Consider the following 14,869-nt stretch of genomic DNA (forward strand, 5'->3'; position numbering starts at 1 on the left):
AATCTCCTCTGCTCCCTCTACACCTCCGTTACTGCATACAAACAGGCCCTTCGGCCCACCGAGCACTCCAACCATTGATCACCTGTTCTCATTAGTTCCATGTTATCCCACTTTCGCATCAATCACTACACACAAGAGGTCCTTCTTAAGGGTCTGTCCCACTTAGGCAATTTTTTTCGGCCACTGACGGTGACTGTCACAGTCGTAGCAGGTTGCCGAAAGAACATTGACTTGACCTCCCTACGACAATGTCTACAACAACCTACCACCTAGTCGACGTCAAGCTGGGGCAAGCTGCTGACAACCGGCGACCCATTAGGACTTCCATCCAGGGCCACACCTATGACAACCAGCGACAAGCTACGACAACTTAAGACAATTCAGTCGCCGGTACCGTTCGCCAGTTGACGTAGGTAGTCACCAATGGAATTCACCGAAGTCAGCACCGGCAACAGCCTACGCCAGCACCTGAGAAGTCAAGCCTTCTACAGGTGCACAGTAGAGAGCATGCTGACCGGTTGCATCGTGGCTTGGTTCGGCAATTTGAGCGCCCTGGAGAGGAAAAGACTCCAAAAAGGAGTAAACTCTGCCCAGTCCATCATCGGCTCTGACCTTCCTTTCATCGAGGGGATTTATCGCAGTCGCTGCCTCAAAAAGGCTGGCAGTATCATCAATGACCCACACCATCCTGGCCACACACTCATCCCCCTGCTACCTTCAGGTAGAAGGTACAGGAGCCTGAAGACTGCAACAACCAGGTTCAGGAATAGCTACTTCCCCACAGCCATCAGGCTATTAAACCTGGCTCGGACAAAGCTCTGATTATTAATAGCCACTTTCTGTTATTTGCACTTTATCAGTTTATTTATTCATGTGTGTATATATTTATATCATGGTATATGGACCCGGTTATCTGTTCTGTAGTAAATGCCTACTATTTTCTGTGTGCTTAAGCAAAGCAAGAATTGCATTGTCCTATACAGGGACACATGACAATAAACTCACTTGAACTTGAACTTGCTCATTGGCGTCAAGCCCACTGTCGGTAAAAAATTTTGAGCATTTCAAAATCCAGCAGCAACCAGAAAAACACGACGACTCTTTGGGCGACTGAGGAGACTACACACGACCACACTCAGGCTCAGCACTTCAACTCCCCCTCCCATTCCCAATCTGACCTTTCTGTCCTGGGCCTCCTCCATTGTCAGAGTGAGGCCCAGCGCAAATTGGAGGAACAGCACCTCATATTTCGCTTGGGTAGTTTACACCCCAGTGGTATGAACATTGACTTCTCTAACTTCAGATAGCCCTTGCTTGCTCTCTCCATCCCCTTACCAGTTCTCCCACTAATCTTACGGTCTCCGCCTACAATCTATCTTTGTCCCGCCCCCTCCCCTGACATCAGTCTGAAGCAGGGTCTCGACCCCAAACATCGCCCATTCCTTCTCTCCAGAGATGCTGCCTGTCCCGCTGAGCTACTCCAGCATTCTGTGTCTACGGACGATTTACAGAGGACAATTAAACTACAAACCCAAACTGGTGGGCAGCCCATGCCAGCGTTGGTCCATGCGGTGACCACCAACCTGCTTCTGGAGGCGTTCCGTTTCTTCCCGCTCCAATTCCGCCTCCTTCTGCCGGTCCTCCTCATCCTTCAGCTGCTGCTCTTCCTCCCTCTGCCTCCTCTCCTCCTCCATTTGCTGAGCCTCGGCCAAACGCTGAGCCTTCTCCTCTGCCTTCCTCCGTGCTATCTCCTCCTTCATCAGCCTTGGTGGAAGAGAAAGAGAGGGAGAGTCAACGGGTCATGTGTGGCTGGAGGCAAACGGGTCTTCCTCAGGTTTCCCACCACCCCGTCCACAGGGAGGAACAGAGAAGGGGGAGGGAAACCTTCGGGATTCTCCGCGGGCTCAGGAAAGAGCCTACATACTCCAGGAGTCGGGATCTGAGTCACAGTTACCCCAAGCCTGACCCATTGAACCAGAAACCTTCAGCCGAGGGCTCAGTTTAAAAGAACACTGTGTTTACTCCGCACGATCAGAACTGATGTAGACGGGGGAATGGGTTACCCATTCAGTCGCAAGCCCACAGGACAATGGGGAAGTCAGTCACCAACAAAAACCCAGACCCACAATGAGTTCGAAATTATTCAGCTTCTAAATTGATCTGCTAAGAATGCTTGAGCTGGATTTTCGAATGGGATATTCTGGGTCAGTCAAATTCACATAGTCGGATGGATGTTAACACTGGTACAGCTTGTTTAGAGGTGCAGCTGGTTCTGGAGTTCAGAGTCTCCCTGCCACAGCTGGGATGACGTTTGGTCATTTGGGCTTTGTGTTTAGCTGAAGGTTTCAGCAGCTGCGTTTTGTGTGTCTTCAATGCTCTCAGCCGTTTCTTGATACCTCAATCGAAATGGCTGGCGACCGGCTTCTGTGATGTTTTAGTTTAGTTTAGAGATACATGACGGAAGCTGACCCTCCGGCCCACAGCGTCCACACCGCCCATCGATCACCCGTTCACATTTGTTCTATGTTATCCCACTCCCTACACACTAGGGGCCAATTAATCTACAAACCAGCACGTCTTTGGAATGTGGGGGGAAAATGGTGCACTCGGAGAAAACCCACGCGGTCACAGGGAGAACGTGCAAACTCCACACAGTCAGCGTCCAAGGTCAGAATAGAAACCGGGTCTTGTGCGCTGTGAGACAGCGGCTCTTTCAGCTGTGCCACTCTGGTTCAGCTCTGAATATGGTTGCGAATGCTTCAGCCTGGTCCCTAGTCCGGGAATCATAGCCCTGACTCTGCAAAGCTGCTCTATCTCAGGCTGGGGATCGAGTCGACACACGGGATGAGTGCCGTCTATCAATGCATGAACCTTTGGGAAGCCCACAACCCTGTGACACAGGCAGCTCCTTCATCTGATCATCTCTGCTTAAGGAACAGGAGATGGTTCCGTCTGGAACTGTGGTGAGCTGCAAGCTGAGGGTCGTGGCCCCAAACAGTCACTACAGAGGACACTGGACATGAGGTCAATAGTTTCTAACTCACATTATCCCTCAGCGGATAAAAGTGACCTGACGCGGGCTGCTCCTGTTCTCATCGGGCACTGCACGCAAATGCACCCGTGCATGGATTAGATGCTAAATACCACATGCATCGCACGCAAAGTGTCAGGTGCAATTTCACCAGCTGCATTAGTTATAGGCACCTGTCTATAATTCAGAACCATATTAGTGAGATCTGTGTGCAGACACAGCACTGTACTTATCCATACTAATGACCCACTAACTCCAGCAACGTTACGGCAGTGTGGTAGCCCACCAACACCATAACAATGGCCAAGCTGGCCATCGGTCAGTCATGGTGCCAGGCGGAAGAGGGCTTTGCCCGAGCCAGATGCTTGCCCCTTTACCGGGGTTGTATAGAAGTTATTAGAATATTTGTAAAATAATTTTATAGTAACCGTATGTCACCACAGTTTTGTATTTTTTTTGTTTTTGTATGGAGTTGAAATTAAATAAATAATTTTTGATACATAAAAAACAACAACAAAAACACAACATTAAAGCAGTGTCTTGTGTTCATCCACTGAGCCCTAAGGTGGTGTGTTAACCCCTTTAACTCTTGTAATGATACGACAGTGTGTTGATCCTCTAACTCCTACAGTTGTGGGTTAATTTGCCACTTCAGGGGTTATTGGATTAAAACTGTTGTCACATTTCATGGATTAAGGAGTTAACACACCACCTTGGAGGTTAGATGATCAACACTGTATTTACATTGCAAGAGTTTAAGGGTTAACACATGCCTTAGGGATTAGAGGATTGGAAAGAGTGGACATGGAGAGGATGTTTCCACTAATGAGAGTCCAGGGCCAGAGGGCACAGCCTCAGAATAAAAGGACGTACCTTTAGAAAAGAGATGAGGAGGAGTTTCTTTAGCCAGAGGTTGGTGAAACTGTGGAATTCATTGCCACAGACGGCTGTGAAGGGCAAGTTTTAAAGTGGGTATATTTAAAGTGGACATTGACAGGTTCTTGATTAGTAAGGGTATCAAAGGTTACGGGGAGTAGGCAGGAGAATGGGGTTGAGGGGGAAAGATAGATCAGCCATTATTGAACACTCGATGGGCTGAATGGCCTAATTCTGCTCCTGATGACTTATGAACTATGAACTTCTGAACTCTCCAACTCCAATTAACACACAGTCTTAGCATTGCAAAGTTTAAAGGGTTAACACACTCCCTTATGGGTTCGAGGATGAACACACTGTTTTAACATCACAGAAGTTGCCCCCATTCAATGTTGAGACTGTGCGTTAACCCGGGAACTGCCGGCAATGTTAAAGCAGCACGTTACCTAACTAACCACACAATGCGAGGGCAGGATGTTCGCCATTAGCCCCTCACCTGTATGTGTGTGCTCTCACCCAGATACCACTGTAATGCCCCGCACCAGCGTCACTCACCTCTTCTCCTCCTCCTGCTCCTTCCTTTCCTGCTCCTCCCGCTCCCTCTGCTCCCGCGCCACTCGCCGCTTCTCCGCCAGGAGTCTGACCGCCTCCTCAGGGTCGGTGGTGCCGCCAATTGTCCGGGCGGGGGAGCCTGAAACACAGAGCGGGTGTGGGTGTCGTTCACGGCGGCATTGCCCTCCCACCCAGTCCCCAGATACTTGGGCAGGCACCCTGCGAGTTGCCCCTCCTGTGTGGGGAGTTGGGCAGAAGCAGCAACCTCCCTGGCCATGGGCAGGATTCCCACCAGCGGAGGTGCCAACCCTGCCCTCACTGATGACACTCTGTGAATGATATCCTCAGCCCAACTAATCAGAGGGAGAAAGCCCAGCTGGTTTTTGGAACAGCTCTGCTCAACACCGCAAGATATTGCAGAGAGTTGTGTTGATGTAGCCCAGTCCGTCACACAGGCCAGGCTCCCCACCATTGACCCAATCTACACTTCACGCTGCCCTGGGACAGCAGCCAGCATAATCAAACGTTTGTCCCACCCTGGTCATTCCTTCTTCTCCCCGCTCCAATCAGGCAGACAGTACAGAAGCTTGTAAGCACGCACCACCTTTCCCTCTGTGACCAGGATTCTGAACGGCCCTTTTGTAAGCCAGGGTACTCTGATTCACCTCTACCCCATTGCGGACATTGGACTTGGGTCTACGGAACTGGTGCGTTACAATGCTGACAACTATATTGTGCTCTCTGTAACCCGCCCATGGCGGGGCTGAGGGAGAACTCTATCAGGTCTGGAGTCCAGCTGGGTTCTAATGTACATCATCAGTCTCCAGCACAGGGTGGAAGGCACACTGGACCCTGCTGTCAACCCTCACAGTGCGGCCCGCCCACCCACCCACCGCCCGCTCTCTCCCACGAAAAAGTTTGATCTCAGGAACAGCTTATTCTCAATGGTCCTTCTATAAGCTGGGGTACTGTCCGATTCTTCACCGCCCCATGTGATCAATGGACTGTCTCTGGAACTGATGCTGAGAACTATATTCTGCACTCTGTATCTTCCCCTTTGTTCTATCGATTGTGCTCGAGTTTGACTTGTTTGTAATAAAAGTTTAGTAATGTCTAATTTGATTGGATCGCATGCAGAGCCAAGCTTGTCACTGTGCCTGGGTACACATGGAACATCGAACTGTACAGAAGCTTGTCCCGTTTGCCCACGTTTGGCCCATATCCCTCTCACCCTCTCCTACCCCCATGTACCTGTTCGGATGTTTTTGAAAAGTTGTTCTTGTACCTGCCTCAACCACCTCCTGTGGCAGCTCGCTCCATATACCCACCACCCTCTGTGTGAATTGGCTGTACATTACTCTGTGGTCATACAAGGCAGGACTGAAACACAAATACTTTCTCACTCGGCACGGCCCGTTACCGCTGTTAGTGCGACTGAGGAGCGAGGCTGTTTTACCGTGAGTGGAGTCTGGAGCCTCTGCTGCTGCCGCCGCTGCTGCCTCCTTGTTTCTCTGGCCACCGGCTGATGAAGGCCTCGACCCCTCCTTCTTGCCCTGCTCCTTCTCCTCTCTCTGCTTTGACTGGCTCTCCTTCTCCTTGCGCTTCTCGCCTTTGGCTCGCGACTTCTTCACCAGAGTGGCACTACCCGCTGCCGGAGGCAGCGCGGGTCCGGGACTAGTTCCCGAAGGTCTCCTCCTGGGCGAGCTCGGCAAAGAGCGGTTCTTTGATCTCAGGCTGTTGCGGGGAGAATGACGGGGACAGTTAGTTTCATACTGCCTGGATTACAGGGGGTATAGCTACGTCTATGTCTACATCTCCACATCTATCCTATGAAGCTCCTCGAAGATACGTTTGGATAAGGTCACCCTTCATTCTTCTAAACTCCAAGGAATATCAACCCAAACTGGGTGAAACATTGGCAAAACGTTAGAGTTGCTGCCTTACAATGCCAGGGACCCGGGTTCAATCATCACCATGGGTGCTGTCTGTTTGAAGTTTGTACATTCTCATTATGACTGCATGGGTTTTCTCCGGGTGCTCCGGTTTCCTCCTACACTCCAAAGGCGTACAGGTTTGCAGGTCACTTGGCTTATGTAAATTGTAAATTGTCCCTAGTGTGTAGGATGGAGCCAGTGTACGTGAGTGATTGCTGATCTGCGTTGACTCGGTGGGCCGAAGGTTCTGTTTCCATGCTGTATATCTTAGAGTCTGTCCAGTCTCTGTTGATGGAACAGCTTGCAGTATTGCGAGCAGTTCTGGTCGCCCCATTACAGGAAGAGTGTGCAGAGAGGGTGCAGGAGAGATTTGCCAGAATGCCGCCTGGTTTCAAGGGTATTAGCTCTAAGGGAGGTTGGACAAACTCGGATTGTTTTCTCTAGAACTCTGGAGGTTAAGGGGAGGCCTGGGAGAAGTCTATAAAATTATGAGGGGCATACAGAGGGGAGACGGTCAGAATTTTTATCCCAGGATAGAAATGTCAAAGACGAAGAGGGTATAGGTTTACAGTGAGTGGAAAAGTTCAAAGGAGATGTGCGAGGCAAGTTTTTTGTACACAGTACCTGGAACGTGCTGTCAGGGGTAATAGTAGAGGCAGATATGATAGTGGTAAGCAAATGGATATGCCTGGAATGGATGGATATGGTCATGTTCAGGCAGATGAGATTAATTTATCTCGGCATCATGTTCGGCATGGACATTGTAGGCCAAAGTGTCTGTTCCAGTGCTGTAATTTAGTTTACAGTGGGGAAACAGGCTCTTCAGCCCACCAAGTCCACACACAAGCTAATCCCACACACACAATCCTACACACACTGGGGACAATTTACAATTTCACCAAAGCCAATTAACCTACACACATGTATGCCTTTGGAGTGTGGGAGGAAACCGGAGCACCCGGTGAAAACCTGCATGTTACAGGGTGAACGTACAAACAGCATGCAGACAGCACCCGTGGTCAGGATCAAACCCGGGTCTCTAGCGCTGTAAGGCAGCAACTACTACCGCTGCGCCACTGTGCTGCTGTACTGCTCTATGTTGTATAATCAATAGACAATAGACAATAGGTGCAGGAGTAGGCCATTCGGCCCTTCGAGCCAGCACCGTCATTCAATGTGATCGTGGCTGATCATCCCTCATCAGTACCCCGTTCCTGCTGATTTAGAGGTTGGAGCAGCCAGGGACCTGCTGAGCCACACTAGCAACTGGTCTGAATTTAAACAGTGTCACTTTTGTGTTCAAACCACAACAAGCCCTCCTCCATGTCTGCCTCTGAAGGAGCCTTGAGCTATGTCACTGTGCTCTGATAATCCCGGCCTCTTGTGGTTTCATCACCTGCCACTGGCAGCTTTGCGTTCAACCAGCCGAGCTCCCAGCTCTGAAACCCCTCCTCTAACCCTCTATCCCTCTTCCTATTCATCTGCCCTTTACACTTTAGAGATACATCGCAGAAACAGGCCCTTCAGCCCACCGAGTCCATGCAGACCAGCGATCATCTCATAACCTAACACTATCCTACACACTAGGGGCAATTTACAATTTGACCAAAGCCAATACAGGCAGTGCGGGATGGTGGCGTATCGGTTGAGTTGCTGCCTTACAGCGCATGCAGCGCTGGAGACCCGGTTCGATCCCGACTACGGGTGCTGTCAATGCGGAGTTTGTACGTTCTCCCTGTGACGGCGTGGGTTTTCTCCAAGATCTTCGGTTTCCTCCCACACTACAAAGACATACAGCTTTGTAGGTTAATTGGCTTGGTGTAGTGTAAAAATTGTCCCTAGTGGGTGTAGGATAGTGTTAATGTGCTGGGATCGGTTCGGCATGGACTCGGTGGGCCGAAGGGCCTGTTTCCGCGCTGTATCTCTAAACTAAATGAATAAACAATTAAGCTGCAAACCTGTACGTCTTTGGAGTGTGGGAGGAAACTGGAAAAATCACAAGGAGAACCTACTAACTCCGTACAGAGAGCGCCCTTTTGACCTCTCTCGCTGATCTTTCAGGCAGGGGGCATCGGAAACACTCTCTGGGGAGGAACTGAGGGGCAGGGCAGCAAAACAGATGGGTCGTTCCTGCAGGAGTATTCGGCTGAAGACAGGCACAAAATGGCGGAGTAACTCGGCGGGACAGGCAGCATCTCTGGAGAGCTAGTATGAGTGACGTTTCAGGTCGAGAGCCGTCTACAGACCGGGAGTCAAGGGAGAGGCAACCTGGAGGTATGGAAGGGGCAAAGAGAATGTAAGATGTGAAAAGGACAGATCAAAGCAGACGATAATCAAGGAAATGGAGAATGTTTGGCTGTGGGGAAGGTGAGAGTATTCGACTCAATTTAAGAGAGAATTAGATAGGGGCTGGTGGAATCAAGGGATATGGGGAGAAGGCAGGCACGGGTTATTGATTGGGGACAATCAGCCATGATCACAATGAATGGCGGTGCTGGCTCTAGGGGCTGAATGGCCTCCTCCTGCACCTATTTTCTATGTTTCTATGTAATGTCTGCCTCCCTCCCTGAGCTCCAGGAATGGTGGATGTTAGAGTGGTGACCCCGGTAGGAAGGGTAAACCATGCAGAGGGCTTGGGGGAGGTAGAGAGCAGCAGTTACCTGACTTCCCTGGCCATGGACTCTTTACTGCGGACAGCGGGCAGGGACTGCCGCTTCCTCATCATCTTGTCAGGCCCACCGCCCGACTTCAGCAGGGCATGTTTCTCCTTTGCATTTTCCCGCTCCTTGTCCTTTTTCTCCTTCTTCTTGCTTTCTCCCTGGAGACCAGGTGTAAAAGACAGTCTGGTTTATCACAAGTCACAGATATAGACAACGGCTACTGGTTGTTCCATTACACACTAAATGCTGGGGTAACTCAGCGGATCAGGCAGCGCATCTCTGGAGAAAAGGAAAAGGTGACGTTTCGGGTCGAGACTCCCGCATTTTGTGTCTATCTTCGGTGTAAACCAGCATCTGCAGTTCCTTGCTACACACGTGCTGATGGTCTATTGATGGTTTCATGCGAACAAGGAACTTCACCGCAGTCTGGTGTGCGAGAACGTGGACTATTCTGCAGTGAGGCGGGAAAATGATTTGGAAATGGAGCAGTTAAAGATCCAGTGTGCCATCTCTGTTGGGGCCCAAGGGCACAGTGGCACAGCTGGCAGAGCCACTGGCTCACTGCTCCAGAGACCCAGGTTCAATCCTGACCTCAGGTGCTGTCTGTGTGGAGTTTGTACATTCTCCCCATGACTGCGTGGGTTTAATTTAAATTAGTTTTGTTTGTTATTGCCACGTGTAGCGAAAGGGTTTTGTTGGCGTGCTACCCAGTCAATGGGAAGATTACACATGAATGCAATCAAGCCATCCACAGTGAACAGTGTGTGTGTGTGTGTGTGTGTGTGTGTGTGTGTGTGTGTGTGTGTGTGTGTGTGTGTGTGTGTGTGTGTGTGTGTGTGTGTGTGTGTGTGTGTGTGTGTGTGTGTGTGTGTGTGTGTGTGTGTGTGTGTGTGTGTGTGTGTTACTCCGGTTTCCTCCCACACTCCAAAGATGTATAGGTTTGTAGGCTAATTGGCTTTAGGAAAATTTGAAATTTGTCCCTCATGTGTAGGAATGTACGGGGTGATTAAATCACAGTTTAAGGATAAGGGGAAATCTTTTAGGACTGAGATGAGAAAAACATTTTTCACACAGAGAGTGGTGAATCTGTGGAATTCTCTGCCACAGTAGGTAGTTGAGGCCAGTTCATTGGCTATATTTAAGAGGGAGTTAGATGTGGCCCTTGTGGCTAAATGGATCAGGGGGTATGGAGAGAAGGCAGGTACAGGATACTGAGTTGGATGATCAGCCATGATCATATTGAATGGCGGTGCAGGCTCGAAGGGCTGAATGGCCTACTCCTGCACCTATTTTCTATGTTTCTATGTGATCACTGGTCGGCTTGGACTTGATGGGCTGAACGGCCTGTTTCCACGCTGTATCTCTAAAGTCTAATTCCAAAGACATTCTTAGGATAACGGCCTCTGTAATTTGCCGTTAGTGTGTAGGGAGTGGTTGAGAAAGCGGGAACTAGTGTAAATGGGTGATCAATGGTTTGATTGGACTTGATGGGCTGAAGGGCCTATGTTGTGTTTTTCAATCAATCGATCAAATCAAATCCAATGCTCTGGGTTTTGGAGGTGCCACCCTCGCTAGGGAACGGGGAGGATCCTTGGCATCCTTCATCCTCGCCCAATGGAGAAGAGGGAGGATGAAGATAACACAACACTCTCCCGGGGTCAGGTTGAGAGAGACACCTCTGGTCACACACTGAACTGGGACGGCGAGAGGGAGAGCAGCCATGAACTTGCGGAGATGCAGGGAGGATGATCCTTCAGGACTCCAGCTCCTTCTCCCAACCGGCTGAGATGTGCCCGCACGCGGCCATGAGATGGCAGCATCTGCCAGCATGGCCCATGAGGGGGCGCGGGAACCATTCTGCCCGTCGGGCTGGGCATCAAGCGTCACCTCCAGGAGAACAGGGGAGGACAGAGTCATCTGTGTCGGGGAGAGCCAGCAATGACGGCCTGATTTGGGACTTGGGACAAGTGATGGGGTGATGGAGGGACTCTGTTACCCCGGAAGGCACAGGTGCTGGAGACTGAAGTGTAAGGGGGCAGGGTCACACACTGGAGAGGGACGGAGGGGGCAGGGTCACACACTGGACACAAGGGAGGGGGATGGGGACGGGGCTGGGTCACTCACCGGCTGGGACTCAGTCTTCCTCCGTGCCAGCACGTCGGGGCTGCTGTGCATGGCCCTCCATCGGTTGGAGCACTTGTGCGGGGGCTTGCTGCCTCTGGCTGCGATCGGGCTGGACGAGGCAGAGCGAGGGCACAGAGGGACTTCTGGCAGAGAGAACAAGACAGAGGGGCAGTGGAGGAGTGAGGGGGGGGGGGGACAGAGAGAGGGGGTGAGGGAGAGAAGTCCGAGGGGGAGAGATGGGAGAGAGAGCCAGGGGGGGGGGGGGGGAGAGAGAGGGGGGTGGGAGATAGGGGGTGGGATGGGGAGAGAGGGGAGGAGACAGAGGGGAGAGAGAGAGGGGAAAGAGAGAGAGGGGAGAGATAGAGGTGGGTGGGGAGAGAAGGGAGAGAGAGAGAGAAGAGAGAGAAAGAGGGGGGAGTGAGAGAGGGGGGGTGAGAGAGAGAGGGTGAGACAGGGAAGGGGTGAGAGAGTGTGAGGGGTGAGAGAGGGTGGGGTGAGAGAGGGGGTGAGAGTGGGAGGGTGGTGAGAGTGGGGGTGGTGAGAGTGGGGGGTGAGAGTGGGGGGTGAGAGAGTGGGGGGTGAGAGAGTGGGAGGGGTGAGAGTGGGGGGTGAGAGAGTGGGAGAGGGATGAGAGTGGGGGGTGAGAGTGAGGGGTGGGTGGGGGAGGGAGAGAGAGAGAGGGAGAGGGATTAAATACTTTAAACAAATCCCGCGACAAGACTAGCTGGAGCTGTGAGTCGGGTGAGTGCCGTGAACTGACCTATTTCTTTGCCCGTTCCTGTTAGAACGGCCACGCTCCTGCTCCTGGCCAGGAAGGACAAGGTTGGGGTCATCAGGCGCTCCACGATGCTGCTCTCCCACGGGCTCAGCTGCAAGCGGCGAGCTGCGGGCAAGACAGAGCAAACCTTCAATAGGAGATCGACACAAACAGCTGGAGTGGCTCAGCGGGACAGGCAGCATATCTGGAGAGAAGGAAAGGGGTGACGTTTCGGGTCGGGATCCTTCTTCAGACGGGAATCGTCCCCCTTTCCTTCTCTCCCGCGATGCTGCCTGTCCCGCTGAGTCACTCCAGCTTTTTGTGCCTATCTCCAGTGTAAACCAGCATCTGCAGTTCCTTTCTACACACTAAAGCAAGCCGTCACCACCACAGACCACAGGATGTAACCAGGACATGAGGCTGGCAGTCCGAGCTCAAACCTCCAGATTCTCAACCCCCAGGCAACATGGACCAAGCGCTGAATGTATCAGATCCCATCACAGCCAACATCCGCTACAGAACTACCTGCTGGAATTGAACCTCCTCTGCTTACCTCAGCGACCTGCACCTCCCATCACTATCACCTCAGCATCTCTCTGCACAGGTTTCACCTAGGCCACAGCTAACAATGGCCTGTTCCCTTTCTCATCGTGACTTTTTTGTGGCATATCTTTCACTCACTTGTTCCATATCTCTATATCCCCATCTATAATCTCTTGTTTAAGAAGGAACAGCAGATGCTGGAAAATCGAAGGTAGACAAAAATGCTGGAGAAACTCAGCGGGTGAGGCAGCATCTATGGAGCGAAGGAAATGGCAACGTTTCGGGTCGACCCAAAACGTTGCCTATTTCTTTCGCTCCATAGATGCTGCCTCACCCGATGAGTTTCTCCAGCAATTTTGTCTACCATCTATATCTCTCCTTTCCCTTTTCCCTGACTCTCAGTTTGAAGAAGGGTCTCGACTCGAAACGTCACCTATTCCTTTTCTCCAGAGCTGTTGCCTGACCCGCTGAGATGCTCAAGCTTTTTGTGTCTATCTTCAGCTCTTTGTAAGATCTGCACAAGGCTTCCACGTTTCTGCTCTTTCCATATACCCTCGTCAATTCATCCTTTTCCCAAGAACAAATCTAATTCCCTCAGCAATGCTTCAAATTCCCCACCAATCACCTTATCTCTGAAATGCATGCTCCCCTCACCTATGTTGTTCTTACCAATGATCATAAACCCATGACTTCAGCTAACAATTACAGGAAAGAATGTATTAATACTCATTCCATCACCACCCGTAATGTTACGCACGACTACTAAATCGTCTTCAATGTAACAAATCACTGTCGTGTTAACCTGCGATCGCCATTGCTTGAACTCTACTACATTTCTGTATTTTACTCCAGGAGTGCGTGCAGTCACCTTGAGGCCTGTGTGATACAGTGCCCTCCATAATGTTTGGAACACAGACCCATCATTTATTTATTTGCCTCTGTACTCCACAATTTGAGATTTGTAATAGAAAAAAATCACATGTGGTTAAAGTGCACACTGTCAGATTTTATTAAAGGCCATTTTTATACATTTTGTTTTCACCATGTAGAAATTACAGCTGTGTTTATACATAGTCCCCCATTTCAGGGCACCATAATGTTTGGGACACATGGCTTCACAGGTGTTTGTAATTGCTCAGATATATTTAATTGCCTCCTTAATGCAGGTATAAGGGAGCTCTCAGCACCTAGTCTTTCCTCCAGTCTTTCCATCACCTTTGGAAACTTTTATTGCTGTTTATCAACATGAGGACCAAAGTTGTGCCAATGAAAGTCAATGAAGCCATTATGAGCATGAGAAACAAGAATAAAACTGTTAGAAACATCAGCCAAACCTAGACTTACCAAAATCAACTGTTTGGAACATCATTAAGAAGAAAGAGAGCACTGGTGAACTTACTAATCGTAAAGGGACTAGCAGGCCAAGGAAGACCTCCACAGCTGATGTCAGAAGAATTCTCTCTGTAATAAAGAAAAATCCCCAAACACCTGTCCGGCAGATCAGAAAGATTCTTCAGGAGTCAGGTGTGGATTTGTCAATGACCACTGTCCGTGGAAGACTTCATGAACAGAAATACAGAGGCTACACTGCAAGATGCAAACCACTGGTTAGCCGCAAAAATAGGATGGCCAGGTTACAGTTTGCCAAGAAGTACTTAAAAAAGCAACCACAGTTCTGGAAAAAAGTCTTGTGGACAGATGAGATGAAGATTAACTTATCAGATTGAAGGCAAGAGAAAAGTATGGAGGAGAGAAGGAACTGCCCAAGATCTAAAGCATACCACCTCATCTGTGAAACACGGTGGTGGGGGTGTTATGGCCTGGGCATGTATGGCTGCTGAAGGTACTGGCTCACTTATCTTCATTGATGAAACAACTGCTGATGGTAGTAGCATAATGAAATCTGAAGTGTTTAGACACATCCTATCTGCTCAAGTTCAAACAAATGTCTCAAAACTCATTGGCCGGCGGTTCATTCTACAGCAAGACAATGATCCCAAACATACTGCTAAAGCAACAAAGGAGTTTTTCAAAGCTAAAAAATGGTCAATTCTTGAGTGGCCAAGTCAATTACCGAGATCTGAACCAAATTGAGCATGCCTTTTATATGCTGACGAGAAAACTGAAGGGGACTAGCCCCCAAAACAAGCTTAAACTAAAAATGGCTGCAATACAGGCCTGGCAGAGCATCACCAGAGAAGAGACCCAGCAACTAGTGATGTCCATGAATCGCAGTCTTCAAGGAGTGCAAAGGATATGCAACAAAATACTAAACAGGACTACTTTCATTTACATGGCATTGCTGTGTCCCAAACATTATGGTGCCCTGAAATGGGGGGTCTATGTATAAACACTGCTGCAATTCCTACATGGTGAAACCAAAATGAATAAA

At 50.0% G+C, this 14,869-nt stretch overlaps 1 protein-coding gene across 1 annotated transcript in view; it reads right to left on the minus strand.

The window, feature by feature from the left end:
• map7d1a (MAP7 domain containing 1a) overlaps positions 1–14,869 on the minus strand; it is a 178,416-nt gene that overhangs the window by 19,074 nt on the left and 144,473 nt on the right. The window contains 6 exon segments of the mRNA XM_055656091.1: positions 1,584–1,764; positions 4,463–4,598; positions 5,916–6,193; positions 9,054–9,211; positions 11,178–11,320; positions 11,938–12,060. Of these exon segments, the coding sequence (XP_055512066.1) occupies positions 1,584–1,764; positions 4,463–4,598; positions 5,916–6,193; positions 9,054–9,211; positions 11,178–11,320; positions 11,938–12,060 (1,019 nt within the window).

The sequence above is a fragment of the Leucoraja erinacea genome, chromosome 26 (genome assembly GCF_028641065.1).
Source record: "Leucoraja erinacea ecotype New England chromosome 26, Leri_hhj_1, whole genome shotgun sequence".
Lineage (NCBI taxonomy): Eukaryota > Metazoa > Chordata > Chondrichthyes > Rajiformes > Rajidae > Leucoraja > Leucoraja erinaceus.